At 46.7% G+C, this 27,643-nt stretch overlaps 1 protein-coding gene across 4 annotated transcripts in view; it reads left to right on the top strand.

Annotated features, from left to right (window-relative positions):
- DOCK4 (dedicator of cytokinesis 4) overlaps nucleotides 1-27,643 on the top strand; it is a 2,129,281-nt gene that overhangs the window by 299,993 nt on the left and 1,801,645 nt on the right. For all 4 annotated transcript variants that reach the window (XM_069627915.1, XM_069627916.1, XM_069627917.1 and 1 more), the window contains exon 2: nucleotides 20,677-20,760. In XM_069627915.1, the coding sequence (XP_069484016.1) occupies nucleotides 20,677-20,760 (84 nt within the window). The remainder of the gene's footprint in view (nucleotides 1-20,676; nucleotides 20,761-27,643) is intronic.

Raw genomic sequence — 27,643 nt, forward strand, 5'->3', positions numbered from 1 at the left:
GCATCTGGCAGGGGCGCTTGTATGAACTGGATTGAGTTCCTTCACTAGTCCCTTGCACATGGTCATGCAGTTCTGCTGCGACTAAGCCACTATACTTCAGGTAAGTGTTCCTGTTTGCCTTTGTCTTTCCTCGTCTGTTTTTGTTGTATTGTAAAGTTTGTTGTCTTGTATTGTTGTCCACTTTTGGTGTTTGCTCTTTTGCTTTCTTCCCTTACAGGTGATGTTGCTGGCCCGGCAGAAGCTGCGGAGCTCGAGGCGGCAGCCGGGGGGAATGAGGAACGAAGCTGCAGTGGTACAGTAGCTGGTAAATTGTTAACTAGGGGGCGCGCAGTGTTCAAATGCAGCACGGCCCTAGGACGGATGTTCTAACCTTGTCTTTCTTCTTCTTCACAGGGCCAGAGTTCGTGGATGCGGAGTGTGGTGCTGCGGCACCAGGATCAAGATCACTGGATGTCAGGAGATGAGTCTGCAGATGAAGCGAAGAAGCACCGGTTTCCTGGAGGTGAGTATGCAGGAGAACGCCTGGTTTCAAAGGTATGTAAACTGGTCCAAGCGGCGGTAAGCGTCACGTTGCACGCGAGTGCACAATAACGCGAAGCACCGGCCTTAAGGATGGAGCAGCTTATATAACTGAGCCTCTGAAGCCACGCCCACCAGGTTCAGCCTGCCTGCCACACCCTGCCAGACCTGATGAGTCAGCACATGAAGACCAGGCCTAGGAAGCCACACCTGATGAGTCAGCACATGAGAATGTTCTCTGGAATAAAGGCTTTCAGCTCCTGGAAAATTCTTGTAAAATAAAAGAACTCCTGCACTGAAATAAAGTAAAAGCACTCCTGCACTGAAATAAAGTGTTCCTGCTCACATCTCTATATGAGCCCGGCGCCAAAGGCGCCAGGACTGAGTCCAACCAGGGCCCCTGTGTTTATGGGTCCCAAAGGGACATAAGTGAGTCAAGTGACCCATTGCCCCCATCACTAGATGGTGTGTTTTTTGTGTTCTGGGGCCTGTGGCCATGACACTCACAGGTGGGGGTAAGAGGAGGGCCAAGGGAGGCGGGCCAGAGAGAGACAGGAAAGGAGGGAGAAGGTGTACTGCTGAGGTGGATCTCCATCTTGTTGGCATTCAGACAGAGATCATTGGCGGCACATCAATCCTGAATGGCAGATGGGCAATCAGAGATGAGAAAAAGAGAAGAGGTGGCCGAAGGAAGCCTGAAAATGAGTTGAGTGTCATCAGCATAACACTGAAAATTGGACCAGAAAATGGCAATGTGGTGGGCGAGAGTTGCCAGGTATTGGTTGAAAAGCCAGGCTGAGAGGATAGACCCCCTGGGGAACATCGCAAGTAGAAAGGGAGATAGATGAAAGGAAGGACCCAAGTTGGATCTGGGAAAAAGCATAAAAAGGAGAATTAACCTATGTCCATTTATCTCCTGCTTGTAGCCAAGAGCAGTCTGTATAGATTGACTTATATCTTCCAGGACCTACTTTTGACTCCAGGTGAACTGGTGCCATGTAATCAGACATGCGGGAGGGACATATATTCTGTGTGTTTGTGGATTTGTATAAAAGAACATTACTGTCACAGTGCTTTCCCCTTGGCACTTATGAAAGAGAGGGACATTCTGCCATTAGCGTTCCGCCATGTTTTTGTAAGAATGTGCAGCAGCGCTGTTGTCTTTTCCAAGATGGCCGGCATCCAATTGGATTTCATTCACTTTCCAGTGCAGCGCCGTGCGTTGCAGCCACATTCATTCTGCTACGTGTAAGACGCTAGCGGTTAGGCTTTCACCTCGGGTACTGACTTTTGTTCTCCTGTGTGTTTCCCTCGTTCCCCTCACCTCATGTTCTATTACTCCCTCCTCCGAGGTCCCTGGCTGTTTCCTGGGTCTTCGGAGCTGCAGCTCCTCTGCTCTCCATCTTTGTTCTTTCCTTGTTCTCTATTATTCACTCTCCTGCTGCTGTGGTATTACAGGGTAGGCACCTTGCTTGGCCCCTCTTTGGATATTCTTGGAATCCGAAGCACTGTTCAAACTACCAGTACAGCACTATAAGAATCCACGCTACGACATTCAGGGGTTTTTTTTGCCTTCATTGGGTTTTTCCCCCAAACTCAGCTGTATCGGGGAAGGGGCTCTTGTCTGCCTGTGTTACCAGTCTGGCATAGTGGCTTCCCTCCGTGAGAGACCTTCTCTCTTTAAAGAAAGAAAGACTTTCAGAAAGAAGAGTGGAAAGAAGGTCTTGAGAAAAAGATCCCCCTCTTCTAGTAAAGAAATATCAGGTGAGGAGCATGAGGATTATTCTGACAGTTGTGACATTACAACACATTTAGCAGACATTTAAAGCATTATGGATGACATGAAGAAAAGAAGTCTAAAGGAGTGCTCATCAGAATGTTTAACAAAATAACTTGGTCCCCCGCCCAGAAACCTATTCTGGCATTTGAGTCAAAGAAGAATTACCTAACTGTTAACAACAGAAAAGGTACGACAAGGGCAGATTCTCAAACAAAGGTATGGTGGTTGGTTTCTGACCTCCCCACAGTGTCTCTCTCAAAAGACCAGGGCCTCCTGGCCACGTCGCACAGTTCTGGTTATGACACTATGTTTCTCTTATAGATTGCCCTCTTCTTTGGGGCTGAGTCTCAGTCTCTGGTTAGTCTCTTTTCCTTGGGATTTGCACTTTTCCTCAGTCCTATATCTGTGTTCAGCCTTTGACTGCTTCCTGGCACATACGTTCACAACAGGTGTTTCCCTGGTCATTCCCACCCAGGTATCTTGCTGTACCTTCTCCAGTTAGTTGTCTCAAGGTTTTTACCCCACGCTTGGGTCTCGGTTTCTCACCCTGCTGTTGGATATGGTCTCTTTCACCCCGCCTTGGGGTTTGGTTTCTTTCACCCCATCTTGGGGTTGGTTTCTCACCCCACTTTGGGGTTTGCTGGGGCCTCTCTGCCGACCATCCGGTTCCCTGGAGCGACTGCACATCTTCTATTTCTGAGCAGTGCTCCTCCCGGTGGGCGTTACAGAAAGGCGAGACAGCTTCTCTGTCCCGGCTTTCAGCTCCGGTTCAGCGTGGTGTGAAGCTTTGGCTCCCTTCCCATTGTCGTTCGGCAGGACTCCACCCTCTGTACTTCACTGCGTTTTAGTCTTGGGAGGACATCATCTTCTGCTCACGGTGCTCCAGGACCGGGCCTTTCTGGCCTGTTTCCCAGAAGGGCTAGCGTGCTTCTGCGGGCTTGTCAGCACCTGGTTGGGTGGGTGCTTCCATTATGTAGCCACACCTCCCAGCAGGAGGTTTCCCAGCATCTGCTTCTCCACGGCCAGCTCTCACTTGCTTCCACCAAGTGTATCTGACCTTTATCCTCCCCACAAAATTGGGAGTGTCAGTTCTCTGGCCTCTCTCTTCAGACACGGATGGTGTCTGAAGGGCTCAGAAACCACACCAGCCATTCCTGTATTCAGTTGCCAGTTATCACAGAGGTAAATTCCTATAGTTACTGGGGACAAAGCCGGATAACATAGATCCCTATCTAGGGATTCTCTGTCCTGTAAAGAGGGTTCACCCTAAGTGGGATCCTGCATGCCCTGTCCCCTAGGGGTTGGTAAGCTTAGCAGGCTCACCCCCTAGTCCCAAAGGGGGTGGCTCCCCCTTGGTGAGAGGGGACTGTAGTCGTTCAGACTTAGGAGTCGGACGCAATGACATGTTGTCAGGATAAGCATCTTTATTAGTTAGCAGATAGCTAGGCCTACTAGCCAGCAAACAAAATAACCAAACTAAAATAATAAACATTTCCCAACTACAAAAGGTAATTCCCTAAACTAGTAATACCAAGTTCAAAACCGGTGTTTTCAGGATGTCCAAAACAATAAGATCTCTGGTCCAAAACCTAACCTGAACAATCCACTTTGTCTACTCCAAACAATAAAGTAAATGGTGTCTTGATCCTTGTCAAATTCTCTTGTGTTACACCTTACTGGTCTTAAGCTTGGCATAAATAGGATTCTTTCTTCTCTCTCTCTCTCTCTCTCTCTCTCTCTCTCTCTCTCTCTCTCTCTCTCTCTCTCTCTCTCTCTCTCTCTTCTGAGGTGCTCAGGATTGCTTCCCCTATCTTGGGGTGCTTTAGTAACCCCCTCTTCCTTGGGTTGCTTTGGGGACCCCCCTCTTTCTTGGGGTGCTTTGAGGTACCTCTTTCATGGGATGCTTTGGTGTACCCCCTCTTTCTTAGGGAGCTTCAGTGCACTGCCTCTTTCTTGGGAGCCTTTGGTGTAGTCCCTCTTTCTTGAGGTTCTTTTCTCTTTTTACCACACTCTGGGACTCTGGTTTCTCTGTCCCACCCCACTCTGGGATGGCAGACCCCCTTCAGTGGCACTCTGAATGAGTTGAGCTCCTTAGGTTATACTCAAACTGGACTCACCACTTCAGCTTCTTCTATTTCTGCTAGGTCCCTCTCAGTCTCTCCCTCTCCCGGGTTAGGGTCTCTCCAGATTCACAGGTTAAAAGGTTACTTCAGCTCCCCACCTCCCCCCTGGGAACAGTCAGGGCTACCCTCCAAGCAGCTTCACTGGGTAGCTCTCTCAGGCAGGAAGTCTCCTCTCTCAGGAAGTCTCCTCTTCTTCTTGGGGCAGAGTTCCCCTCTCCAGCAGTGGCTCTTCCTCCTTTACCTCCAGGAGCTTCGGGATCCTCTCCCTAGCTGTGTCCATATGCAACCAAACAACCCTGCCTATGTAACCAGACCTCCCTCCTATGTCTGGCTTCCGATTGGTTGGTTAACATCTCTGTATGATTGACACGCAGGGTGTTTCAACTATGGATCTCCGGATAATTCTCGTTCTCATTGGTCCTGTTAGTTTAATAGTCTCTCTAATTAGGTATTTACCTTTATTCTTTCTTTGTTTAAATGTCCCTTATTTATTTATTATTATTATTATTATTATTATTATTATTATTATTATTATTATTATTATGCCGTGTCCAAGCCTTGTTCTCAACTGCAGATTTCAAACCCCGTCCTCCCTGTAGGATATATTGCACTATGAGATTTTGAGTTTATGCTGCCAAAGGGAGAGGCTAGGCCTTTCATCTCAAGCTACAGCATGTGTCTCTCTGACCTTTCCAGCTCTGCAACAAAGCAGCTTGCGTTCCACTTCCTCGTCATCGCTCTGTCTTTTTATGGCTTTATGTCAGCACAGGCGACCCCATGTGAGTGCTAGTCGCCCAGGCAGGACGGAGACAATTTATGACAGGACGAATTTCCTGGACTCGTCACAGACCCCATACTCTGGGACAACTTGCACAAATGCATACAATTCCCCTCAAACCTATTTTCCTTCTCTGTGGCTCTAAAATATTTATCTTGTCTGACCTATGTCAGAGATGGCACAGGAATCACTCCAGATGTCAGAGGTGGTTCACTGTTTTTTATTGAAATGTGAAGGGGCCCTATGGCCACCCCCCTCTCTCGTCTCAGTGCACCTCCCCCCTAACCCAGGCATCCTTGGCCCTCAGTAAGTATATAGTGATTGCATCACCCTCAGCATGCTACTCTCTATAAAGATTATCTGAAGGCCCCTGTCCTCATCTCAAACCTTGTCACAGATGTCACAGATGCCTGGCACAAATATTACTCTGAGTCGTAAAGATGATTCATGGTTATTATTATTCTGTTTATGGCGTCTAGGGCCATCCATCTCCATCTTGTCTTCATTTCACCCCCCCCCCCCCATAACCCCTGGTTAGTGCGACCATGATGGTGGTCTGAATGCTGGCTATCTAAGCTCTCTCGGGGACTGCCTAACTGTCCCTACTTTATCCAAAGGCTAGTGTTCTATTGAGACCTTGGGACAGTGCTAATTACTCTGCATTTACCGCGTTTGGTCAAAGTCAGTTCTAAAACGCCCACTCTCACTTCCATCATTCTACCTCTCGCCTCCTCCTGACTCCTCTCACAGATATCCTTGCTTTATGATGTTGCACTCCGCCTAGTGCTCGTCTCCACCCTTTAATGTTACTTCTCCCTTCCTCCCTCGTCCACATTATTACCCCCTCCTACACTCTAGTATTGTTCCTCCACTCTACTACTCCACTCCCTCCTCGACACCACTACTCCCTTCTCACTACGACTACTGCCTCTTCCACACTACTTCTCCCTCCTCCCTCACTACCACTCTCACCTCCCAAACTACTACTACTTCATCCAAACCTCTACTCGATCCTGCTCATTCCACTCATTATCATCTGCTTCACAATCGTTCCATACACTACTTTATCTATACACACAAACACGCACACTCAAAGCACTTTCACGTCTAAGCTAATACATCATCTCACCTGAACAACCCTTCACTTCCTGCTCCCTATTCATTCCTCTCCTTCCCTGCAAGTATTGGATATCTCTGGTTTATCTGGCCCTGTCTTCCCCGCCAGGGGCCTGTGTATGTATCGGAAAGTAATAAGAAGGCGGCTAAATCCCACACACTTTCTCCTTATGGGTTTGCCACGTAAGGTTGATGGCAGCCCAGAAAGGCCAATTTTTATGTTCATGTTCCAGGATCATGGGGTCTCCAGTTAAGCTCATCTGTAGGTGACCTCTCTGTGGGTATGCAAGCCTGTCTGTCCTGATGGAACACGGCAGCACAGGGAACGTCCTCTCTGCTGCTTGTATGGTCGCAGCTACTCGTGCTCTGTCGTGCGGCACCAGCATCTCCGATGTGCTCCACAGGCATTGCTTCTTTTTCTTTTTTGGAGGGACTCCCTCTCTTCGCAGGCCATCCCCATATCGATACGTTGGTATTTCAGGCCTCTCTGCTGCTCGTGTTTACTTTTGAAGCTGAAGCTCTGATTTTAAGAGAAAGGCAGATATCTGATGAAGGAGGCAAGGCTGGAGTTGAGGGGTCTTCAAAAGAGGGGTAGATCTTTGGGTCTCCTCTTCCCGTGCCACCAGTTTTAGGGTTGGTGCTGGGCTTCTACATAGTCCTATCACCCTTAGTTGAGAGGGGCTCTCAGGCCCTCTTGACAAGGCCAGGATATTGGCCTTGTCACACACCGCTGACCTTTTTTTCGACTCCTCCCCTATCCCTCACTGCTGGCTGTCATATCCCTCCACCCAGGAAAGAATTTACTTGATCTCTGAAACTCCCTGAGAAAGTAGCTGAATATTTGGGAATTCTGTGTCAAATAGGACTTCTTCCTAGAGTCCAAGCATTGCAATGACGAGCATTTGGACCTTTTGTTTGAGGTCCCCATGTGCAGAAATTAGTTGGTGGTATCCCTGAGATTTAGGTCTTTCAAAATGACCACGTTGGCCGTGATGACTCACTTCATTCTTCGAGGGTAAAGGAGGGCTTTGCCGGGAGGCCTTGCATTTCAACAGGAAGATGGAATTTTGGGTTGGTTTCTTCTGTGGTGCAAATGGCCCAGGTACCTGATGTTAGGGTTTCCGCTTCTTTCAGAAGTGGTCCTGCGAGGTATTCGGGGTCTGGATCTTTGTTGGACCATTAGCCCATCAGACTCTGAGCGGGTCGGGTCTATGGTGCTTCCTGTGCTGAGGAGCCGAATTTCCATTGGTTCTTCGGGACAGAATCATGGCAAGTGTCCTACTTCCTCTCAGACATAGCAGTTTAGTACTTCTGGAAGTGGTGAGGTTCCAGATTTCCTTCAAGCGGTCAGATGCGTCTAGGATTTATTCTCAGGGAGAACCATGTGGGTCTGTCTCTCTGGGTAATTTAGACTTTCTTCCCTTGCACTTTCTATCGATCGTAAATCCCCCGGTTTCCTTGGTACCTCACTTGCCTCTCTGGCATACATGGCCCTTTGGAGTGCACTGATTGTTTGTATACCTTCTTCCAGTGGGGTTTCATAAAGCTGCCAATTGACCTTCTGCAAATATGATGGTAAGGAGTCTGAATTGTTTCAGTGCCAGCATGTCCTTGGCCTCATATGTTTTGTCAGCCAGCCACTTCTTGAATCAGTCTCTCACTCTATAGCGCTATAGTTGTTGGGGAGTTTCGTCTTGCCGTAGGTGAATGTGTTGCAATCGAAACCGATAGTGTTCTTTGTCCTTGGGAAGAGACTGGTGGCACACTTCTTTGCCAAGCAAATAAGTTAATAAGGCCTTTTCCTAACCAATCCATCACCCTCAGGCAGGAGTGTTGCTAGGTCTGGAAAGGATCAGGGGCTAAGCTAATATCGGGACTGGCGGAATTCGGGGCTAGCTATAGCCTTTTGGTTGTAGTCCATGAGCTTCTATCCGGGGCTACAACCAAAAGACCCAGGGCTATAGCCCCCTCAGCCTCCCTAGCAACGCCTCCGCCCTCAGGCACTCAAGAAACCTCTACCAATCCCATATCTTGCTACTCACTGAAACCTTTATCGTTTTTTCATAGCAATGGAGTGGTAGCACTGGCAGCAGCCTCTTACCATTCTTCCAATGCTTGTCTAGTGCACATCTGGACAAAGTGTTTCATGGGACGAACAAGGTAAAACAGAGTCCTTGCTGATCATAAGCACCTGTGAGCTAGGCAATCAGAATGCTCGGATCAAGGGCTGAATCTCCCGATCGAAGTCTGCGTTCCGAGCAACCTTCAGGCTGCTTAGACCCACCCTGCCATACTTCCCCTACCTCCCCTTCCCTCTGGTCCATTCCCTCTCCACCACCCCCCGACCCCACTTACTTGCCACCACTCCAGCCTCTGGGGCCATGGAGCCCCGCCTTCCATCTCCACGGCCACTAATGTAGGTAAGTATTTTGTTTTAATGAGAGCGTCCTGTTCATTCAAACAAACTACATTGCTGTCAGGCCCTCAGGTTTTTGGATTTAAAGCCTTGGGTTCTAATAGCAATAAAACCTGATCTCTGTTGGTAAGGGCGCTGGGGCCCTATAACGGGGCCTCGGCCATTCCCGCCCGGTCCAGTCCACAGGTTGGGACTTTATTGCTATAACAGGGATTACGCTTTGCATTGCCACATCATTTGCCCCTTGGCAGACCTATTCCACGACCTGTTCACGTGAAGCATTATGGGGCCGAAGGTGCAACTCCTCTGGTTTCCGGGGGATGAGGTCCATTCGGGCACTCATGCTTCCTCTCCTCTGTCGCGCCTTTTTGTCATAGTGATGTGCTGTATTGCTGATCAGACATCCTTAGGGACCATGGCAACCACCCCCATGATGCCCCCCCTCCCACTGGGAATGTGCTAAATGGTTTGGAAGTCCTATTCGATCTGCTTACGGTGCTTCCGTGTGGATGCCTGCACCCCAGTCTGGTTAGATACCTCAATGAGTTTACTGCAGACATTTGGAATCTGCCTGCAGGGCACTGGACTAAATGCTGGCCGCGCAAACTCAGCTATTTTTTTCCTTTCAATGGTTGACAAACCGGGTATCATTAAATTGGGTACCAATAACACCTATTAATCTAAAGCTTCGTAGCCGGAGGACTCCAGCTTAAAGCACTACAAAAATGTGGTATCGAAATACATGTTTTGATTAGCCAAAGCTAAATTTGAATTGGATTGATATTTTATTTCTATCGCGCTTGTACACAAGTGTTTCAGAGCACGACGAGGCAAGGGAGGGGAACAAGGGAGGACAAAACAACGGTCTTACTAGGCCCAGTGCCATCGAGAACGCGCAAGTGCATGTGAGAGGGAAGGGGGAAAAGTGCATGGATGCTGCACTGCTCCTGCACATTACTGCTTTTGCTGTTGCCTGACAAATGTAACGTCAACTGTAACTTTGTCACAATTGTGATGACTACTGTGTTTATATGTCATTGTTGTAATATTCTGTTAAGATATGCGCCCGGTTGCCCTTGGGCCTGGTATGCGCTATACAAATAAAAATACAATACAATACAAGAAGTGGAAAGTGCGAATGTGGCTTCTGGGTACTAGGCATTACGCAGTAAGCAGGAGCCACATCCTGGGAAAGACGAGCTAGCGCACTGCAAGCCACAGTCCTGCACATAAAGTGCAAACTATAGCGTTCTCTCCTTACCTATGATCCAGTAGGCTTTTAGGGTCTTCAAAATGCGCCTTATTGCTACCGCATTTACATGCACTGGTAATGCATGCCACATTGCACAATTGTATGTGTGCATGTTTACATTAGCACTTGTGAAAATGTTGTGCAGATTAATTTAGACCACCGCAAATGGAGCAGCACATGTACTTTAATTAGACCCCTGGTCTGGTGCCAGCTGAGCAGTCTGTAGAGTGGTTTTCTGAAGCTTTTGGTCGGAGGGAAATAAAAAATACACTTGTTTGAGTATGTGTGTGTGTGTGTGATGTCAGTGTGTGTGATGTCACATTATGTACTGATTTGAAATGAGGAAAAATGGCACCACTGCCAATGAGCCGGCTGTCATTTGTAACACATTATTAATGTAAGAAAGAAGGTTAAAATCCCGGCATAGACATCTCCGCTTTGGATGCTTCTAGAGACAATAAAATAGGTAATATTGAGTGGCTTATTAGAAACACCCACCCCTAAAATGACTAGTGAGTCTAGTGCTTAATGTGGGGGAAGGGGTGTTTGTCGGGGTTCAGACCTGGCAGATATTCCTGAGCCCCCGCCCCCCGCATTAATTGTCTGAGACTCAGTTTGAAGATTATGTGGTCTTTTGGAACTTTATTTTTGTAACTGCCAGTCACATAATAAACACCTACAGAATCAGAGTACCATGTGAATGATGATTGCGTTTAAAGGCGCACTTAAACATGTGTCTCATGTCAAGACACAACAAGTATGTTATTCTATGTGTATGTTTTTGTAAATCACATCTGCCGTAGTCACCGAGTATCTCAGTCAACCACAATAAGCCTATGGGAGCGGCAGCTTTAGCCCCCCATGTGTTAACAGCATGGGGAGCAGCCATGGCTGGGGGCAACAGTGAGGGCTGGTAGCTGCCCATCCAGACGTGTCATGGGTGTGTTAGTAAATATTTGATCCCTAGCACATATTTTTGTATATGAAAGGTTTATCTTCCAAACTAAAGGACATTTAAAGAACAATTTAAAGTACATTATTTTTTTTTTTATTTGAATTTATGTTCAGTGCTGGCCCTACCTAGAGGGTCTGGGAGTGCCTCACAAGGTTCAAAGGTTCAAAAGCTGGGAGGTGAAACAGAAGTTACAAAATGATTTCAGGATAGGGTAGGAAGATGAGGATCGACAAGTGGTGCAGAGGAAGTGGAGAGGTTGGATTATATGGGGAAAGGGGGATGTGTTGAGGCTCTTTCAGAAAGGGTATCCACTTTACTTTGCCTAAAAATATTAAATTTACTTCTTCTTTTTGTCAAGGTGGGCGTGGATTTCGTAAGGTTAGTTGTACGGTTAGAGTTGGTATCAAGGGTGTTGTGGGGGAAGAATATATGTGCAAAAAGAAGCGAGGGTTGCAGGGGGTCTCTCCCTGTAATGACAAAGTGAATGTTAGAAGAAATGGAAGACAGAAGAAGTAAAGGTATGAAAAGGACAATGTGACAAAGAGAATGTTTTGCGAAGTGAATGCAGAAGAAGTAAAGATATACATCTTCAGAAAGTGGTGATGGAGTGTGCAGTGTGCATGTGAAGCGGTACAGTCTTCCATTCTCTGGATGCCCACTGGGTAAACACTTTTTTTTGTGTGCATGTTAGTTTGCAGAGTTAAATGTGTAGAAGCTTCTGGCAAATTTTTCTGGTATTTGTGTGGGTGATTGGTTTGTCACGAGGGTAAGATGGGGTTTTGAGGTGGATGGCTTTGAACACAATGCAGAGTCCTTTGAAGGCAATTCTCTGGGATATGGGGAGCCAGTAGAGCTGGGCGAGAGAACGGTTGATGTGTGAATGTTGGGTAGGTGGAAGATGAGCCCGGCTGCTTCGTTTTGTATGGCTTACAGCAGGACAAGGGTGCTGTTGAGGAATCTAGAGAGGAGTGTTTTGCCCGAATATAACGAAATAAAATGCTGAATGTGCTTTACTGCGCATTCGGCTGGGACAATAAAATGGAATCCAATAATGCCGAGCATGGGGAGCAGAGGTTGCGGGGGTGTCCTTGTTGGGCATTATGCATTTGGGGGTTGCAGGGTTTACATGGAAAGCAGGGGACAAAAAGAATAAAGAAATGGGAGGGACCCTGCAGAAGACGTTCTGACCCATAATTGGGGGAAGGAACTGACATTTCAGGGAGAGGACCTGCAGGGAGAGGGCTGTGGAAAAAGAAAACAAGGTAAGTGTGCAGTGCTTAGGGGGTAAAGGAGTGGTGGGTAGAGGGTAGCTTTTCAGTATGTGAAGCTTTCCGCTTTGCTGAAACGAGCCTCGTCCTTTTCAGCTTTGTACTTTTCATGTAGATCCGAGAGGAGAGCATTATTGTACTCCAGCTCAGACAGGACATGTGCTTGGACGTAGTTTAGGTGCAGTAGGTATGTATCTTATCTTGCATAGGCGATGTAGTTGTCGTTTGCATTTAATGGTGACGGCAGCTATATGGTGTGTGAAGGAAAGGTGACGGTTGATCGTGAAGCCAAGGTACTGGTATTCTGTTTTGGAAGGGTTGAACACGTGGAAGTCGGTGGCTATCCAGTTGGTGATAGGGGAGAGGAGAGGCAGTGTTTGAGGTTGTGGCGTTGCGAAGGGGATGAGATTTGGAAATATATTTGCATGTCATCTGCGTATTGGTGGAAAGGGATGCTGTGTTTGCTAAGGATTTGTCGAAGGGATTGCACATACAGGTTGAAGAGGAGTGGGAACATGGAGGAGTCATACAGGACCTTTTACTTGACCTGGATAGGATAGGAACGACAAGGGGTGCCTGAGATTTTAATCCCTTGGGATAGGATGTTGAGTAGAATGGTGCGATTAATGATATCGAAAGGCTGCAGAGACGTTGAACAGCACAAAGAAGTATGTTCTTTTATCTGTGATGTTGTGATGGTCATAGAGGGTGTTAAGACTGCTAAGTCTCGGGTCTGTGTCCAGTTGAAAACCAGATTGGAAGGGGTTGAGCAGGTGGTTTGTGTTGATGTATTTGTGCACTCCGTTGTGGTGAGGCGTTCCATGATTCTGGCCAGGTATGGCAGGGTGGAAAGTGGGCTGTAGTTTTCAGGGAGTGTGGGGTTGAGAAATCTTTTATTTTAGTTTTTTAGATGCGGAGATTTATCCTGTTTTGAGTGCAGAGGGGATAGTACCATGAGCGAAACGAGAGTTGATGATGTAGAGGCCAGATAACTTTTTAAAATATTGAGAGAATTAGAAACCCCATACAAGAAGAACTCAAACATATTGGTGAAAGAGGCTGCCTGGTGCACACTGATTCAAGATGCTACATGGGGGAAGTTGGATTAGATAAAAAAGGATATTGAGGCAAAAAGGATGAATATTGGTTTGGCTATTAACACCGATGATTTGGTGACACCTGCACAAAAAAACATTAGAAATTCAATTCAACTTTGCAGCTGTATCCGAAGCTGAATTGACAAATATCATTGACCTTCTCAAACCCAATAGCTGCAAAGGGGACCCTTGCCCTGCACTGATTATAAACTCCTGCTCCTCCACTCTGATCAGTGCCTTGTGCAAATTTGTGAATGCATCCTTTGCTGACAATCACGCGCCAGCTGGGCTTAAAAGTGCTTGGATTACACCGTTATTGAAGAAACCGGGACTCTGCTAATTACCGGCCAATCACTAACACACTGTTTCTTTAAAAAAATGTAAATTGCTTGGCTTATATTCAAATCTCAGCTTATTTGAATCAACACATGATTTTAAATAAATGGCAGTCTGGCTTCAGGCAGGGGCACGGTACGGAAACAGCATTGCTCTATTTGAAATCAAGACTGTTACACTCATGGATAAAGGTCAAACTGCTTTGCTTATGCTGCTGGATCTAGCCACAGCTTTTGGCCTGGTGGATCGTGCGTTGCTGGTTACTAGGTTGACAGAGGTGGCTTATTTCTCAGGCACTGCTGCTCTCTGGATCACATCCTTTTTGAGTAAAAGGTGGTGCAGGGTTTGCAGCAAGGATATCCAAACCCTACCTGTGCTTTTAGCATATGGTGTGCCGCAAGGGGCTTGTCTGTCACTTTCTTTATATAATGTTTTTAAGGTTCCCTTTTTTAATCTCCTGGAAAAGAATGGTGTGGTTTTCACTAATTACGCGGACGACACACAATGTGTCATCCAGTTATCTGGTATATATTTGGAAGATAAAAGAACCATCAACAAAGTGTATGACCTCATACAGACATGCATGATGGGTAATGGTCTAGCACTTAACAAAGAGAGTTGATGGTAGTAGGGACTGACAATAAAATAAGAAAGTTAGGCCCAGACTACAACTGCTTTTCAGTAGCAGCGTGTGACCAGAATCTGAACATGAGAGCTCAAGTAAGCAATTTGGTTTCTTCATCGGCCTATTATAAAAAATTGCTAGCAAATCTACGGCCATTTATCTCCCAAGCGAACTAGAGACGGTAGCAAGGGCTATTGTAGGGTCAAAAATAGACTACTGTAGCAGTTTCTTAGTGGGAATTTCTAAATCAGAATGTAATCGCCTTCAAGTTATTCAAAATAGTGCAGTGAAAGTTGCTCTGTGACTCAAACGGAAAGATCATATTTCAGATGCTATATGTAATTTGCATCGGCTCTGTGTAGAGGCAAGGATTCACTATTGTTTATTACTGATCACCCAGTTTTACTTACTGGATCCATGCCAGTTTATCTGAGTGAGGTTTTGTTTGAGAAATCTAGAGTAAGGACCCTTAGGTCAAACAACACTAACCAGCTTAAGACGCCGGGCCTGCAAATCAAGGAAGGCCATGAATTGTGCGTTTGCTATAGCTGCACCGAGGGCATGGAATGCCCTCCTGCCAGATCTAACAGAAATGGGCTCTACAGCAATATATAGAAAAAGGTTGAAAACATTGCTATTTTGCTAATGACCGCTCTCTTGCTAAGACTCCCCCCCACACTGTTTCTGATATGAGTTTTATAGACTTGTTTCGAATGTATGTACTTTTTTCTGTTTTTTCACATATTGAATGTTTTTTGTGTGCCCGTAAGCCCCAGGGTCCTTGGTGCGCGTTATAAATTAACTAGAGTAAAGTAAAAGTAAAGAGCAACGGGAGTGATACAATTGGATGCGGCTTCTGGAAGGCATGCGCCATCCAGGAAGCATGCAGGTTTTGTCTTGTGCTAAAGGCGTTGAGGGTGTCTCTGTTGATGGGGTGGAAGGTGCCCTATGTTGTGGAATGTTTGCAAGCAGGGGGTGGCAATAGGACAACAGAGGCAAGGCTTGTCTGATGTTGTATATTTTAGAGTTAAGTCCATGATGCATTCTGAAGTGGATGGGGGCTTGAAAGGTGTGGATGGTGGTTTGCAGACGAGTTTCTATGTACGATTAGTGGCGGATTGGAGTTCTTGGAAGTAGTTAGTAGGTGGCTTTGGCATGGTGTATGGCTGTTTTATATATGTTGTTACAGTGTTTGAGGGGTATTGTGGTGGTGAGGCAAGGGTTCTTTGGTCAGATTCTAGGTGTCTGGATTCCAGCTTGATAGAGAGGAGGGAACTGTTGAACCTTGTTTATGGTGGTAGTTGTGTTTTTGTGATTTGAGGGAGGGCGATTTTCTTGGGTGCCTGCGTGATGTTGTAATTATTGAGCATTCATTACTTTTCAAAATTAACTAGCACATACTCAAGACTGCTCAAAAGTAGGAAAAGGTGGCGTTTGAAATGACATAATATAGAAAGTTGACAGGTCTACGAGATGTTGCTTTTACTGCCCTGTGCATATGCTTAATTTTTAGAAATATTCCTGGTGCTTATTTTAGCATATGCATTTTTGATTAAAAGAATAACTGCTCATTATTTGCACTGCTAACCATTTAATCTGAATTACTTTTGATGCTTTCTTAAACCATATAAGCCTATTAATAATACCATTTTTGGAAATGTTTGCTCTGTATGTTGTCATGCACAGTTTATTTTAGCTACAACATTTTGTATCAACCCTAAATGGAAAGGCGTGTTTGCTGCCTGACACCCCTTTTGTCGCTCCGCTTCTGATGCCTTCTGGCACCACTGTGGACGAAAAAGCAAGTTATGCATGCATTCTTAATTAAATGGTTTCCCTTTAAGACAACCTCACATAAATAATATCCTGCATAATGCGTATCCTATGCATAACAGTAACCGTATCCACACTAACCCACCCATGGAGTCTACACAGTGGGCATTTTTATTTATTTATTTGGGCTCTCTGTACCTCCCTCTCTAGCGTCATGATGCCCTCTGTGACTGTGCGCTATATAAGTTCTCATAACATACCATTTTAATTGCCAGGCGTTGCTTCATGCAGTGGAGCCTTTTACAAAGAACATCTTTTCAGGGGTGACTACAGAGCTCATTCTAATAATAGTGGGAACCAATGTTCAATGAGCAGAAGTATACAATATCGTGTTTATTGAAGTACCCCACAATATCCATCATGGGGCCTGGTGGAAGGGTGTAGCAGTTGGGGTGGGAAGGGAGGGGAAGTCTGTTGTGTGGTTGTGATAGGTCAATTAGGAAACCTTGGAGCACCCATCACAACAAGGGTCTCCAGGCCCGGTCCTCATGACCCCCAACCAGACCAGGGTTACAGGGCAAGCTTTCTCCCATTTAGATTCATTGTATTCATATGCATTTTGTGTGGCTAAGTTGTAATTTATTGTAAAATGGTCTTGTATAGTTTACTTCTGCAATGTTGGCAGCCTCTCTGCGCATGACCTTGTAAGAAAAGAGTGGGGAGGCTGTTAGTGGGATAAAGGGTGGGGCAGATGCAAATCCTTTGGCGGTGAGGCTTGCAAGCTAGAGGCACACAAGTCTTGAGTGCCAGTGTTGATTCTAGGAGGGCATTAGCCAAAAGAACCTTGAATGTGTGTTTAATCATGAAAGGATGTGGTGGTCTATGAGTTGTAATCAATGCTGTGAGGGCCTGCTTAGTCACTGGCGTGGGAGTTTGAGACAGTGCCTTAAGAAGTGAGCTGGGGTGTTGCTTGTTAGTGTGTTGTGTCAGTAGGCAGTTGCTGCCTTGTGTGAGGGTGGTTTGTGTGAAAAGTGTAAAGTAGAGAGAGAAGTAAATTAGATTTGTTATAGGGGAGTGGGAACGGTTACATAGAGGCATCTTCATCTTTAGGATTGTTGGTCCTATGTTGTTCAAGGGTTTGCTTATCGTTATTGTTAGAAATGGTCCTGCTGTTTCGGTTTGGTTTAAGAGGCAAGGGCAGACCAATCTGAATGTGTACAATCTCCTGTACTTCTTGGCTGGAGCTTTGGGTGCTGGTTTACTAGATGTTCACAGACAATTCCATCTGCCTCTATTTAGAGGTTGTGAGGAGACCGACTCTATAGAATGCGATCTATGATAGTCCTTGGCTGACAAGTTATCTGTGGCTCCGTGGTATGTTCATGGAACTTTGAAGACGGGGAGCTTCTGTCTGATCTATGCTATCAAGAGTGGGCATTTATCGGTTCAGGATTTTTTGTCATTCTCATGCTGGAGTTAGAAGAATAGCCAGATTATTGGGGATTTTCAGTAGATCAGGTGATTGTCCTCTGTGCACAGATGTTTGGGCATCGAATTCCAGAATGTGTTTCAGTGAAAGTATAAATAAGACCCTCCATGGCATTTTTGGTTGAATCTTGGCACCGTTAGTAGGGGTTTGTAGTGAATTAATTTAATCAGGTTACAAGGCAGGAAGGAGGAGATGAACCCTCCTTTTGACCGGGAGCCAGTGGAGTGTTTGGAAGGCTTTAGTGATGTGTTTGTGTCTTTGGAGTTTCAGAAGAAGTCTAGCTGCCACATTTTGAATGCTTGGTAGAGTGTTCAGTAGGAAATCCGGGAGCCACAGGCTGTTGGCATAGTCTAGTCTTGAGAGTACTAGAGTGATCAAAGCTGTGGTTCTGTTAGTGAAGGTCAGATTGTTCAAAGTTAAAAGAAGCATTTCCTTATAGTGTCTTTAACCTATGGTTCCAGTGTGAGGTTGCCATCTATCCGGGGTTCTGAGGTTTCTGACTGTTGTCATAGGCATGGGGCAAGATCCCCCTTCTTCTGTTCAGGAGGATGGTGGACGTTTCGCTGGTGCGCTACAAATCATAACATGAGTTTTGGTTGAGTTAGATTTTAGAGTATTTGTCATCATTCAGAAATCAACGTTATGGGGGCATCTGGTAAGATCTTTTGTATTTGACAAAGAATTGACTGTGAGCATGTAGATGATCTAGGTATCATCAGTGTAGATGAAGAAAGGGAGGTCTGAGTTACAAAAAGGGGATGTGATAGACTGGATCCTTGGATGAGTTTGTTGGGAGAGGACCTGGAGGAAGCCATGTATCTTGTTTGTCGTGTCGATACAGAAGGAAGTAATCAAGTGTAAAGAATATCCTTCTAATACAATGCCTTTTAATCTTTCAGCATGATCTTGTGGCCGATGGTGTTGAAAGTGACAGAGGTGGCCATTAGGATGAGTGCACTAGATGGTGTCCACACAGATTTTGTTTAGGGTGTCCCTTACAGAGCATTGTGTGTATTCTGTTACTCTAATTGGTTGGAATCCCTTTTGTGATTTGTGGAAAATGTTATTGTTTTCTATGTGTACCCATAACTGCTGGTAAATAAACTATTGCAGGATTGCGCAGTGCGTGGTGTGCTTCGGATTTAGTTGGCAGTTTTCTGGGGCGATGGGATCACTGTTGGTTTTTTGAGGAATGGCTTGAGTTGGCTGAGTTGAAAGAATAGGGGAAGATGCTTTGTTTGTTGGACTTGTTGAGGGGGCATTGGAGTCTCTAGACCGGGTTGTTTAGTTATTGCTTTGTAAATGTTGTCCCCCCACATATCCTGCTGGATTGCTAGTGGTGATTCTGCTTAGACAGTCACCAGTCAAGAAGGGACGAAACTCTGTCAGTGCTGGAGTAGGGGGCCTTGTTTGCACTGTTTTCATTTATGGAATTGGATGTGTTCATCTTTTGTTATATAAGTCGAATTTTGTGCCAAAGTGCGCTGCAATCATAGAGCACTTGGGATGATGTTGATGCGGTGCTGCAGGCTTTTTGAACTCGTGGGTGATTTTGAAATATTTGTTCTGGCAAAGTTAAAGCGACTGTTTAGGATGTATAATACCCTATTTTGCTTCGACTTTTTCCGCTCTGTATGTCTGTAACTGTTGGTGATAAGCCACTTCTTTCAGTAGATCGGTAAAGCTCTCCTTATTTTCTCGAGCTAACAGTTTTCTTTTTTGAAGAAGTTACATTTGATAGTGAACCATTTGGCCACTTGCATCTTTTTCGAAATTAGAAAAGTGTTTTCAAGTTAAAGTGTTGAGAGAGTCTAATATCCAGGTATGACAGTTATTCAGTAATTTGTCTCGTGTTCCCATCAAGTTTCTGCTTGTGGGCTAGCGTTGAAAAGCTTGGAGTTTTCGCAGAAGTATATCCAGCTTGATTTTCTTCTTAGGCCTGATTAATGTTGTGGGTCTTTGCTCGACTTTGGAAGCATTGGTGGTTGGTTTAGATGCTTAAATTAATGGATAGGTGGTCTTCCCAGGGTAACACATGGAAGGTTACAGTGGAAAAATATGCAATCGAATGGTCCTTTAACTACGTGCTTGAGATGTGAGACACTAAGTTATGCAGAGAGCGATCTCGTGGCTATGTCGTCGTCGTCTGGTTGCATAGATAAGTCTCCTAGTTTGGTGAGATATTGGTGGTCTGCCGAGGGAATAGTGACTGTATCTTCTGGGGTGTCTGCAAAGCATGGTTGTATACGGGTGGTCTGTACATGAGCAGGAAGCTCGGAATGGTCTTGGATAGGAGAAATCATTTGCATTTCAGGATGTTTCCAGCTGGTGTTATTTTGACGTCGATGGCATCTTTGTGTACAAGTGCAATGCCTCCTCCTCTCTTATGCGTTTAGTTGGTGAGCCTAACCATTAAGCCTATGGGATAGCTCTGTCTAGAACAGCTGCATAGTCCTGAGAGCCTGTTCTCTGCGACATAGGTATTTTTTCTACTCACAGATAAGCTTATAGATCTCAAAAGAGTGGTCCGTGTGATTTGGGTGGGTTTTTGGGCTACCACAACTGTTTTTCGTTGATTGGTTTGTTGGTGTTTTGAAGGAAGACTTCAGAGCTTTTCTGCTTCTCGACTCGTATCCTGCTATCTTTGCATCCACTGGCTTTGATATGTCCTTGCTGTGTGTGAACCTAGAAAGCAATTGGAAATCCTGCGAGGTAAAATGTTAGGATGGTTGTGACTTTAGGGGCTTTTTCGCTTACCTTAGATGGTTAAAAAGCTTGGAGTGGATTTGTTTCCTGAGAACCAGACAAGGCGACTCGTGATTTAGTTAGTTTTGAGCGTTCCATTATATACGAGATTACCTCAGTTAAAGTGACACACTAATGAAACTAGTGACTTGGAAAATCCATATCCGTCTCACAATTTATCCTGTTTCTTAAGACCTTGATGATAATTGGTCGGATCATTATGCAGTCTACTTAACACTTACCAAAATTGTAATCAGTGCAAATTAGTCTATCAAATTGTAACACTTCGCTCTACGTATCCGTCGACCCGCGTAATGTATTCACTGTCTGCTGCATGAAAGTTTAATGAAAACGGCCAGAGTGGAAGGGAAATGCATGAATTAATTGAAATGTTTCTCTTGCAGTAATTGCCGGTTTTCGTGGAACCGTCCCACATGGCCTATCATTGGAGATCGGCGACACAGTGCAAATACTGGAGAAATGTGATGGTAAGCTTTATTTTTTGCCACTACTGTTTTCATATTCTGTTATTTATTTTTGGGCTATCCTCCTTTAACGTCACAAAAGAGCAAGCTGTATTTTTACCTTTAATGTGCAATTAGGTAGGAAAGTACATGGTTGTGAACAACACTTAACAATAATGAACCAAAGCTATAGGGGCCTGTGGCCCCCTGAGGTGGGTTCCAATCATGTTTTAACTCTCAGTGCCTTTCACAGAAAAGAATATTAATGTGCACATCCAACAGATCCCGCCCACAAATATCTCAGGCAATCTCCTCTGAACAGAAGTGTAACCTGGCACGTCGTTCTGCCTTATTGGGTGTAGTTCAGGACATACAGCTGACTATCTAGGCCCAGCGAGCAAGGGGTCCACACCTGGATTACCCTATTAAATTTGGGGTGCTGGACTTTACTGGGCTCCAATTGGTATGCAAATATGCCAATGGCTGCCCCCCTCTTTGGAAGGCAGTGGGAGCATACACGGGACTGAGACACTGCTGAGTGGCCCAAGCCAAAGACCTAGCTATTTTAGCTCTCCATTCTTAGTTGTGGGCTTTTCACAGCCCTTTGTGTGCAAGTAGTTTCCGTACGTTTGCTTCAGTGTTATCCTGATTGGTTACGTTGCATTGCTGTATAGTTCACAGATGTCAGGGCGGGTAGGCAAGAGGGCATTGCCGGTGGTTGCGAATATGATTTGTTTTCTCCATAGTGTGACAGTTTATGGTATAAACACAAATTGCAGCATGAAAGTGAAGCATACAAGTGAGTTGGCTTATGTTCAGTGTCTTCAATCTCCTATACAAGCGTACTATTGTTGTGCTTAACTGGTGACACTGTCTGGGTGCTACACACAGCCTGACCACGGCCCCCTGGCCTGCTCAGAATGGTGCAAAAGAGCAGTGCTCGGGTCCTGGCAAAGAAAGAGCACTACAAGCCACCAGGTTTCCTCTGCCCAGCACAGTGTACCGGGCGCCCTCTTACTATCTCACTGGCTCATGTGCAAAGGTTTTAAATGCAATACATTTCTATTGTGGCCACTGCAAGCTACTACTTGCCAAGGGAAACATGTCCATGCTCTCAGGGCTAAAACGAGTCAAAATGGGGCACAGTCACCAATACTGTTTGACATGGATAATGTTGATGTGGTTTTATCAGGAGCATACACTGTACGCTAGATGGAAAATTATGCTTTCACCAGTGTCAGAACTGCGAACCGGTTTAAGCCTTTAAAGTGCACCTCCTCCTTCCTCGGGGCATCAAACGCATATGGCAAACACTTACGTTTTACCTTTGGGTTTTTGGGACTTAGAACAGGGAGTAGGGGAAATGGTGTGGGAAGTGGCATACAGGATTTACTGCAGCTCAAGATAAAATTAAACCACCTTCTGTAGGCCACATATATGTACTAATGGCACTGCAATGGAACCCCCACACAACTCTTGTAATATCTAGGGGGTGACTAAGGGGGTTGGACAGCTCCCCAAGCTAGTGGATGATGAACTCGATGGAGGTATATGGTGGATTCCTTGATCATCCTCACTTTAACGCAGTCAGGCAGGTGGAGAGTCCAGTAAGGCACATACACAGCACAGTGAAGCCAAGCAGCCCCTCAGTCTCGGGCAGAAAGAGGCTCAGTTTTCCAGAGGCAGATCGGGCAAGACAAAATCCTCCACCTGCCCAAATCTTTGCATAACATTGTGGAGGCACATTTTATATTCACAGCTAGTTCACAGAACGCCACACATTGGTTCAGATAGCAGAACCATGGCAACCTATTTCCCCTTCCCTCCCATTGATTGCACACCAATATCAAAAGGATGGCCGAAATCAAAGCAGTGAGGGGGTTTGGAGACAAAGGTGGTGGCAGGAGTTTGGAGCTAGTTTGTGGTGAAGAGAGGAGATTGTGTAGCGAGCTTAGAGTTCAGGACGTTGGAAGCGATGGGTGGAGAAGTGTCAGGAGGAGTCACAAGTAACATCAGGAGAATGTTGGAGTTTTTCCATCAGCAAAGAATACAGGAGGCTGACAAAGGTGGTAGCTAGTAAGTGTAGGAAGGTTTGAGAGGGAACATTTTGCCCAAGGCAGGAATCAGGGGTGAGACCCTCATCTGAAGGTGTGGAGCCCACGGAGGGTGGAGGAATGAGAAGTGACATTTAGGAGGAACAGAGATGCGGTGGAGAGCGACACGGTCAGGAAACTGGGGAAGGTGAGCCGGGAAGCGAACAGGTCTACTTGCAATGGTCCCCATCTTGTGTTCAGTCTCTGAAACACTGCTGGATCCAGCCTCCAATCGCTGGAATCCGTAAGGTACCGAGAGTTCCAATCTGCTACTACGTTCAGTGTCCCTGGCAGGTTCTCCGCTGTCACGGACGTCCCTGATCGTAGGCAGAAGTGCCACAGGTCCTTCGCTAACTCTGCGAGCATCTTGGATCTCGTACCACCCAGATGGTTGATGTAGCGCACTGCTGATATGTTGTCCATCTTCAGTAGGACACAAGATTTCACTCTCTCTTTCGTAAAGGCTCTGATCGCGAACGATCCTGCTAGGAGCTCTAGGCAGTTTATGTGTAGACGAAGCTCCTCTTCGCTCCACTTGCCTCCGGTCTGTAAAGACCCACATCTGGCTCCCCAGCCTTTCCGACTGGCATCCGATTCTGTTATCAAATCTGGCTTGTCTCCGAATATGGCTCGCCCATTCCAAGCGTCCATATTCTTTAACCACCATTCTAGCTCTGTAATAGAGTCCTGATATAAAGGCACTTGTTGATGGTACTTCAGACCTAGCTGCAGATGCTTTATTTTCAATCTCTGCAGTGCTCGGTAGTGAAGTGGCCCCGGGAAAATGGCCTGAATGGAAGCTGCTAGAAGCCCGACTATTCTCGCTAATGTCCTGAGAGTTACTTGCTGCTTCTCTAAGCATACTCTGATCTCTCTCTTGATGTCTCTCATCTTCCGAAGCTGGAAGTTCCAAGTTCGCCTTCTTGGTGTCTAGGACAAATCCCAGGAAGTCTAACCTTTGCGCTGGTGTGGTATCTGATTTTTCTGTGTTCACTAGAAATCCTAGTGAGGTCAGAAGGTCCTGCACCCATCTCGTTTGGTAGACTAATACCTCCCGATCTTCTGCCAGGAGCAAGAGGTCGTCCAGGTAAATAATAAGCCTGACGTCCTTCTCCCTGTAACGCTCACCTGATTCCCACGGAGGCGCAGGTCTGGCTTCGAGTGCTGATGCTTCTTCAATGGTGAAGCGCAGGACTCTGAAGATGGACAGGAAGGGCCCTCTACTCTGGCTTCTCCGGCTCGCAGGAATATTCGCCTGTGCGTGAAAAGGGAGTATTACCTACTGACTGAGTTATGCTCAAGCCTCCCACTCTCTTCCAACCCTCCACGATACACTTCCACGATTCCCCGTGAAGTCTCACCTTAGGGTCTGAAAGGACAAGCTCTCCATCCTGCTTCTGACGCAGGGGCGCATTGAGCCCAGTTACTTCACTGGATTGAGGTTGGATGGGAGTTCAGGTAAGCTTGATTATACTGGTAAGGCGCTGTAAAAGTTCTGTTGCAAGTTCAAAAGTTCAAGCTTTAAATAATAATGTTCATTGTCTTTTTTCAGGTGATGAATGAAGATTCCTTTGGAGACTTCTTGCAACAAAGCGCTGATGTTGATGTCTTTTCCCCATAGGGGCCGGGGTTCGGAATGCCGGAGATATGGCGCCACCCGAAGTGAAACGTGCAGTTCCAGTAAAGATCTGGTAAGTCCTAGATGAGCGCTCAGGTAATGTTTTTGCATTCGCTCATCTAATGTCTTTGTCTTTTTTCCCCATAGGGGCCGGGGTCCTGCTTGAAAGCAGCAAGACCCGAAATGAAATGGGAATGACCCAACAGGTAAGTCTTAGAAGGAAACTGAGCTTTTCCTATTCCCTTCCTTCTCTCACCTCTTATTCTTGTCTTTTTCTCTAGGCTCTGGGAAGTGGCTGTGTATCCGGATGATCGCTGCTGAAGATGGAGGAACCCAGGAAAGGTGAGTGAAATGCAGCGCTGCAGCGATCGTAACGAAATGCTTTTAAAAATGATGTCTTCCCTTTCAGGATCGTCGGTGATGTCTCCGTGGTGCAGATTAGCTGGTAGGTCTCTTGTCTCCCTTTGCAGGTGACCCAGGATGCTGACAGGCGTGGCTGAAGTCCAGATGCAGGAGCTGACACGGTGAGCGTCCAGCTGCGAGGAGCAGAACAACGCGAAGCGTGAGTTGCTGATCGGGTGTGGTTTAAATAGCTTTGGAAGAAGTTCCAAGTGTGTATCCTTCCTCCGATCAGGTATGTATCCTTCCCCGACCACACCCGGGTGGAAAGTAGTCCCACAGGTAAAGAAGTTCCTATTCAGGCCTCAAGAGGGTCTGGATGTGGCAGCATGGTCTGCATCAGGTAAGTGCACATTAAAACACTTGAACACATGTCTAGCTTTATGAGCCTGGCGCCTAAGGTGCCAGGACAGAGGTCCAACATGAGCCTGGCACCTAAGGCGCCAGGACTGCGTCCAAAGGGCCCCAGCTTGGGCCCGCTGGCACTCCCCTGGGGGAAATGATACCTGCCTCTGGGGTTGCTGGGTCGGACCTGGCTCCTTGGAGGTAGGCATCATGACACTCCCTGATTGCTGCCGTTACCGGCTTCATCAGCTTTGTGAACGCCCAGGGTGCCGAAGCAAGTCTGAATGGCATCGTCTTGAATTGCCAGAATCGGCTTCGCCAGCGAAAAGCTAGAAATGGTCTGTACTCCTCGAGAACAGGTACTGTGAGGTAAGCGTCTTTTAGATCTAGACGCGTCAACCAATCTCCTTCTCTTAGGGAGTCTCTGAGCTGATGGACGCCCTCCATCTTGAAGCGCCGATATACGATCCAGCTGTTCAGCTCTTTGAGATTTATCACCGGGCGTACTTTCTGCTTCCTGTGCACTAGGAACATATTGCTCACAAACTTCGGGGATGTCTCGCATTTCTCTATCGCCTGCTTGATGACTAGCTGTGCTATCTCGCTGTCTAGGCATGCTTGTTCTGCTTGCGCTAATTTCTGACCCTGCGGCTTGTATCGCTGAACTGGGGCCTCTATGAAATCTAGCTGCAGACCTCTGACGGTCTGCAGTATCCAGGAATCGCTTGAAAGCTTGCGCCAATTCTCTAAATATCTGCGTGTCCTCCCCCCTACTGGAGGATACAGAATCGCTCTCACCTGGCGTAAATCCTTGACCTCGTCCCAATCCTCTGGACCTCCGGCCCCTTGGGAATCTGCCCCTGGACGGGAAGAAGGTGTCTTGGCTCTTGTTCTCCCAGTATTGTGCCCTGGGGTTCTGAGGTCTTCTCCCTCCTTGGTTGCGACCGGCTGCGCGACCTCTGAAGCGGCCGGTCCCTCCAAAAACTCTGCTGGGGAATATTTTGCGAATTGATGCTTGGGCCTTCTCTAGCGAAGCGAATGTGCCGACAAACCGGCCCATCTCCTTCCCAAAGGTTTCCCCGAACAGGGGACCTTGTGCACCTTCCCCTGCTTCATATGACGACAAATCGCTCAACTTAGAATCTATCTTGAGCAATAGGCCCTTCCTTCTCTCTGATGCGATGGCACAATTCGCGTTTCCAAGCAGGCAGACAGCTCTCTGAGCCCACCCAGCGAGGGCTTCCGGGTCAACCTCTTCTCCAGTGTCCTTCGCCCTCTCTGCGAGGTCCATAATTTTTGCGAGAGGACCTGCTAAATCTAATACCTTCTCCTGGCAGGATTTCCAGGATCTATCAATCCCCTTCCGGGGGTCTTTGCTCGTCTTGGCCACGAAGGTCAGCATTTTCGGGTCGAGCTCAGGTGCTTCCGCCACCTTTCCTGGCAGATCTGGGCGCGGGCACTCTGCCCGTAGGCGCTGTCTCACCTCCTTGTCTAGTGGCTTGCGTAGCCTGCAGCCATGTACTGAGTTACTCGGGGGGATGGTTGCCACTCGGTGGACCTCGGATTACGTATGCTGTTTGGGTTGAACATATCATCCTGATTTTCTATGAGGTGTTTTTCCTTCCTCGCTCTCTTGCCCCCACTGGGCCTAACCCAGTCTTCCTCCTCGGCTTCTTCTTCCCCTAAAGAGTCTTGCTCTTCCACCAGCTCTTCCTCCGAGCCAGGGTCTTCTCCAATATTGTCTTCCCCTGGAGCGGGGGTCGTGAGGTTCGGCACCGCCTGCCTTTGTAGGTACGCTTCTTTAAGCTTTGCGAAAGCGTCAGGCACCTCCGAGGCCTTTTCTATCGCCTCCTCCAATCAGCCCCGGGGGTCGTCAGAGGCTTTCCTCTTGAGGGCTAGCTTACTCCCCTTATGCCCCTCTTTCAAGGGCACTGTGGGCGTGCGCTTATCAACTTTGGTGCTGGTCTTTGGCTGTGAGAGTATAGCTTCCAACGTCTCCAGCCTCTCTTGTAGGGGTTTCACCCCTTCTGCCACTGCATCAATAAGAGAGCTACCAAGCACTTGCTTAAAGCTGGCAGCGAGGTCCTGAGACTGCTCCTCCTCACTCCACTCAAAGTCTGACATTTTCCGCTGTGCTGTGTGCCTAAAATACCTGGAACACGCCCACTGCTCTCTTATGATGTTAAAATGTTTTTAAATGTTAAATGTTTTTATTTTTATTTTTTTTTACTTTTTTGCTTTCAGTGGCTGCACCTTTGTCCTTGTTTAGCCTTCCGGCATCTGCGGAGGTCCCCGCACTCAGTGCGTCAATCTACTGCTTCTCGGCAGTGTAGGGGCTCACAGACCGAGTCTTTCACAGATCTTGAAATTGAAGGGCTGCTGAAGTGCCGGAGGTAGTGCTTCAGCTAATCCCGGTGCGCGCGATCGTTCGATCGCTATAATCCTCCCCAAA

The sequence above is a fragment of the Ambystoma mexicanum genome, chromosome 12 (assembly GCF_040938575.1).
Source record: "Ambystoma mexicanum isolate Mex_15411 chromosome 12, UKY_AmexF1_1, whole genome shotgun sequence".
Lineage (NCBI taxonomy): Eukaryota > Metazoa > Chordata > Amphibia > Caudata > Ambystomatidae > Ambystoma > Ambystoma mexicanum.